The sequence below is a fragment of the Gossypium hirsutum genome, chromosome D08 (assembly GCF_007990345.1).
Source record: "Gossypium hirsutum isolate 1008001.06 chromosome D08, Gossypium_hirsutum_v2.1, whole genome shotgun sequence".
NCBI lineage: Eukaryota > Viridiplantae > Streptophyta > Magnoliopsida > Malvales > Malvaceae > Gossypium > Gossypium hirsutum.
Genome location: NC_053444.1, coordinates 45,694,570 through 45,700,287, shown reverse-complemented (window position 1 = coordinate 45,700,287; position 5,718 = coordinate 45,694,570). Strand labels below are relative to the sequence as shown.

The following is a 5,718-nucleotide window of genomic DNA, read 5'->3' as shown; positions in this document are numbered from 1 at the left end:
CAATACTTTGAGATTATCCTACGTCACCATTTTAATTTTTAAAAATGAAAAAACCTATAATACCTTCATAAATTTTTAATATTTATTGGTTTTTTTAGAATTCATATAAAAATTTTAAACGTTTAGGTGATGATGTGGCTCAATCTCGAAGTATCATGTCATTACATCTTAAGGAATTGAAGTTCAAGGACCAAATTGAGAATATTTTTCAAGTTCTGGGACTAATGTGGACAAAAAAGTTCTAAGATCACGTTGAAAAAAGTTGTCGAAGTTTAGAGACTAATTTTTGTTCACCTTCTTCAAATACATGAAATTTTCTTAAAAATCAAGCGAATTTATATTGAACAACACAAATGTCTCTAAGTTATGATTTAAACCCTAAATTAGTCTCTAAATTTCAAATTATTCTCATAGAATCTTAAAGTATTAGTATCATATCATTTAAGTCATTTTGTTAGCCTGGCCATCATCTTTGGGATTAATGCTAGTTCGAATCTGATATAGAGTATATTTACAACATGTGGAACAAATTTTAAACATGTTTATACCTATCACTCAAATAGCTTGGATTAAGTATGGTGAAAAAATTGTCATCCTAAATTTCAATGACATTGTTCATGCAACACGTACACAACTTATTTTAATTAAGCTTCATATCAATTTTTAGTTGGTTTTTAACTCTCATGTTGATGTTAAGCAAATGAAAGTACTTGATTAATACAATATTTGTTGATGTTAAGCAAATGGAAGTACTTGATTAATACATTATCAATACTTTGAATACTCAATTAAAATGTTTTTAAGTTTAAAGTTTGATTTCAAATTCACGTAATAGCTCAAAGATGTCTAATGTAATTAACACAACCAATTATATATAGTCAACCCTCTCTATAATGGCTTTATTTGTCTACTAAGATTTTGTCTGTTATAGAGAGGCAGTTGTTATACACCTATAACAACTTGCTGTTATGAATAGACAATTATTGTAAACATACAAAAGAATTCATACTGTGAATTTTCATCAAATAAAGAAAGTGGAAATTATGTTAAAAAGAAAAGAAAATGAGAATCAAATCAACAAAGTTAAAAGACATATAGCAGGTGAATTCATTACTACTTTTATACATATTTTATTTTACATTCTTTCACATGATTAATTATGAAGTTTACAAATCTAACAAGTTCAATTAATCGGTACAAGTTATGAAATTAAATTAATTAATTTATTGCGAGTTATTAAATTCCAAGTAATCAATTTATAAGTTTATGATTATCCAAATTCATGGTAGAATATTTAATTAGGGAACTTAATAATTTATTGAATTAATATCTTTAATTCTACTCATTGAATGATTTTCATTTAATAAATATGGTTAATAGATTTTTCATGTGAAATTTAATCATTTTATTGAAATAATATTTTAATTAATATATTTCTATTTAATAAGTTATAATTAATAGATTTGCCTATGTGAAATAGCTAAAATTTCACTTAAAAATTTCGACAATATGTTGTTATAGAGAACTAATTTAATAAAAAAAGTACTTTATAACTATGGTTGTTGTTATAAGTGAAAAGTTGTTATAGAAGATTAAAATAAAACATAAAAAATCGGTTCTACTATAAACTTGGCTGTTATAGCGAAATGGTGTTATAGGTAGTGACTATTATAGATAAGGCTGAATGTATATCTAACATTCATTATTGATTTTTTTTAAGTTATAAGCAAAACTACACCCAAAGTCACTAAACTATTAATAAGTTTGTGTTTTGGACACTCAACTTCAAAAAGTTACAAAACAGTTACTGAACTATTTGAAAGTTTTCATTTAAGTCACTAGGCTGTTAAAATTATTTTTGTACAATCTTCTCTTTCACATCGCCTGCACTAATTGAAAGCTTTCATTCATATTCTCTTTTACACATTAGTTCTTTTCATGAAACAACTTTAAATGTCATAAATTTGCGAATCAAAATCCAAATAGCTTTCTTCTCCGATCTCCAATGCTAACTATCAGATCGACTTGGATCTAAAGTATTTTCTTCTACTCATTGATGGTATTGATCCATTGTATTGATTGCCAAATTGTCACTTAGAGCTCACTAGCTAAACTTTTGAATAATTCAGTAACCATCTTGTAACTTTTTAAAGTTGAATTACCAAAATGTAAATTTACTAATAATTTAGGGTTCGTTTGTTTACATGTAAAAGGTTTTACGTAAAATGTTTATGCATTTTCCTGTGTTTGTTTCACATAAAACAACTTGGTCAATGGAAAATAACTTACGAGTCAACGTAAAATAAGTCCTTTTTCCTGTAAAATAACTTACCCTTTTTGAAAAGCGTAAGTCATTTTCTGAAAAAGAGCTCCTATGTAGGTAATTTTATTTTTATATAAAAATTAACTTAAATCAAATTTACTATTATTATATTGATAATAAATTTTATTTTATTTTTAAAAATATTAATATAAAATATTATATTTTCAATATTATTAAACATACTTATTTAATTATTTATATTTAGTCATATAATAAATTATTAATATAATGTATTATTTTAATAAATTATTTAATATTTTAATTTTATTTTAATAATAAATTTTAAAAATAATAATTTTAAATGATATTCTTCACATATTATTGAAAATATTAAATATTAATATTTTAATAATAAATATTTTGTAGTATAAAGGCTAAAAAAAATATATCATAAGTCTATATACCCTTCACAATTTTGCAATTTAGTCTTTGTACTTTATTTTCAAGAATTTAGTCCCTCTACTTTTCAGATTTGAAAATCAAGTCCAATTATTGACATTGTTAAATTTTTTTGTCAATTTTGTTGATGTCACATTTTAAATAAAAAAAAATTCATTTGGTGGCCATGTAACTAAAAAATGACGTTGTAATGAACCCGAATTTAATAAAATATTTTTAATATATGCAAAAACAATGTAAAATATAAATTTATAGATATAAAATAAACTCAATTAAACAATAAAAAGATAAGAAAATATCAAATGTATGTTTGCTCATTGAAAACAACTTTTATGAAATATTTTTAAGAAATTTGTCAAATAACAGAAAATATTTCACACAATCCATCAAAACACCAGAAAATATTAATATTTCCAGGAAAACAAATCATTTTTCAGAAATCATTTTCGGAAGTTATTTTTTTGGTGAAAAATTAGAATTAAAAACAAATTACAAAAACTAGACCAACCTCTCTAACAGAGAGATGGCAAACAAATATAACTCATAAACTCTATGTTGGACCAATTTAATCAAATGGTCAGTTTTCTGATTATTCTCTCTAGAAATGTGCCTAATGTCCCATTGTTTAAAACGCTCTTGCACATTTTCCTACAACCTTAAAAACCCCTCCTTTCCTTAACTATTATTTCTAAAATTCCAAACAGAGATTTCTTTCCATATTAAATCTTTTTGTATTTGGCCAGTTTGATTGTTGAAAATTTTATTAATAATCGTTTCATCATTTCGGGATGTGCAAGATGGAAGCTTCACAGCGGCGGCGGCGGCGATTTCATAGTCATCACGATGGCTTAAGCTGCTCTTCATGGCTTCAAACTACTCTTTCCGGCAAAACCCTTATCACTTTTATTACTTTTTTCATTAGGTTAATTTATAGGTATAGTCACTCTAGAATTTGTTATTTAACTTATTAATTATTTCAATGATTTCATTTACAACAAAATAACAATAATAATAAGTTATTTAAAATGTTTTTTTTTTAAATCTGAATAAGCATTTAATCTTCAATAATTATTTGCGGATTAACTACTGATATTATACATCAATGTTGTTTGACTTGGATCAAACCAGTTGCATTGGGAATTGGTCATGGTATTAGTTTGGAGAGGGGCTTTGAACTGGTTGACTTGAGAATTGAGCAAAAAATCGATTGAACTAGATTTTTTAATAATTTTTTAATAAGATTGAACCAATTGAACCGATCAGATTGGCAATCAGCGATCTGATCAGTCCAACCATTAGTCCGATTTAAAAAAAATTTAGGTTACATTTAACTTTTTGTAGTCTATTTTGATATTAGAATTTGACAACTAAACTCATTTTGATTATTAAACTTGGATTTCATTAATATTTGATTTGATGATGTGATATAATTTTAAATTGTCATGTTATTAAATTTTTATATATTCCAAATTAAGGGACTAAAATGGACTCATTCTAGTACTAAGTAGACAAAAAAGAAAAATCCAAATACTGAATTGAGCCCAATTATCAAATTTAAAGTCTAAAAAAAAATACAACATTAACAGTGACCACTTTAATTGGTTTATATGTGAATGGAAGAGCTGGATAAGAAGACAAAGGCAATGCTAAAATTGATCGAAGAAGATGCGGATTCCTTTGCCCAACGTGCCGAAATGTATTGCAAGAAACGGTCCGAGCTGATTGGCTTGGTGGAAGATCTCTACCGAACTCACCATTTGCTTGTCGAGCGGTACGATCGAGCCAAGTTCAGCCACGAAACTCATGTTGTAACAACACTAGGAGCATCATTTCGTTCCATGAAGCACATGTCGGATAAAGCCTATGATAGCTGCTCCGATACTGTGGATTTTGAAGACTATGTCGAATCTGAAGTTGATGACGCTGAAAGCCAACATAAATACAATATGAATATAATAAATGAAGAAGTAACGATGAAGTTAAGGGAAGAAGTGGAGAGATTGAAAAAAGATAACAAGAAAGTGAAGGCTCAATTATTGGGGAAAGATGAAGAAAAGAGACAAGTGATTAGGCAATTGAGTTTGGCCATTAAAGTGCTCAAGGATGAGAATATAAAGCTTAAAAAACTTAAGGAATCCCCAATGAAATGGGAATTCAGCAAATTAAAGGAAGGAATTTTTGGGATGTTGTTCAGTGGATCCCTGAAGTGAAAGTCTCATGTTACTGTTATTGTTGTTGTATAGTTTTTAGTTTAGGTCACATTTCTTCATTTATATATATACATTCAATATATATGATTTCAGTAGGGTGAAATTTGTAATACCACTTGTAGAAGCCCAATTTTGTCCGAGCCCGAACAAAAATTAAACAAAAAAAAAGTCCAAAATAGGAAAAGACCAATTACAAACAACCCAAATACAAAAAAACCCTAATGGCCCAACAAGCCCAAAACCTAAACTGTTTTCAACAAAAAAAAAGGAACAGAAACCCTAGCCCTCTAGTGCCGCCGCACTCTACCTAGCCTGCCTGCCACCATCAACTGCCTGCCACCGCCACCGTCACCGCCTGCAAGGAAAAAGGATGAAAAGACAAGAAGCAGATGAACAGTAGATATAATAAAAATAAAATATGTAAATCGACTATAAATGTAATACCCCTATCCGTATTAGTCGCCGAAATAGGGTATGAGGCATTACCAGATTTTACCGAATTAATTTTTTGTTATTACTAGTTAAATACTATTCATTTATTGAAACATGTCATGACGTCCATTGGATGGGCCTCCGAAGCCCAAAACATACATCGGGGCCAAACCGAGATTAAATCGAAACCATAAGAAATTTTTTGCAAAATCCCAAAGTTTTTTTTTGAACTCAATATAACCCCTTTATAAATATCTAATCTTCCCTGCAATTTTAAACCGAGACCAATCCAACACAACCAATCCATTTCAACATATTTTCAATATAGATTTAACGTATTCATAAGATAACCTC

At 27.9% G+C, this 5,718-nt stretch overlaps 1 protein-coding gene across 1 annotated transcript; it reads left to right on the top strand.

The window, feature by feature from the left end:
- The first annotated feature begins 3,519 nt into the window (after nt 1–3,519).
- Nucleotides 3,520–4,932, top strand: LOC121220345 (protein NETWORKED 3A). The gene is made up of 2 exons (XM_041100033.1): nt 3,520–3,607; nt 4,343–4,932. The coding sequence occupies exons 1-2, from the start codon at nt 3,520–3,522 to the stop codon at nt 4,930–4,932; spliced, it is 678 nt and encodes a 225-aa protein (XP_040955967.1).
- The last annotated feature ends 786 nt before the right edge of the window (nt 4,933–5,718 follow it).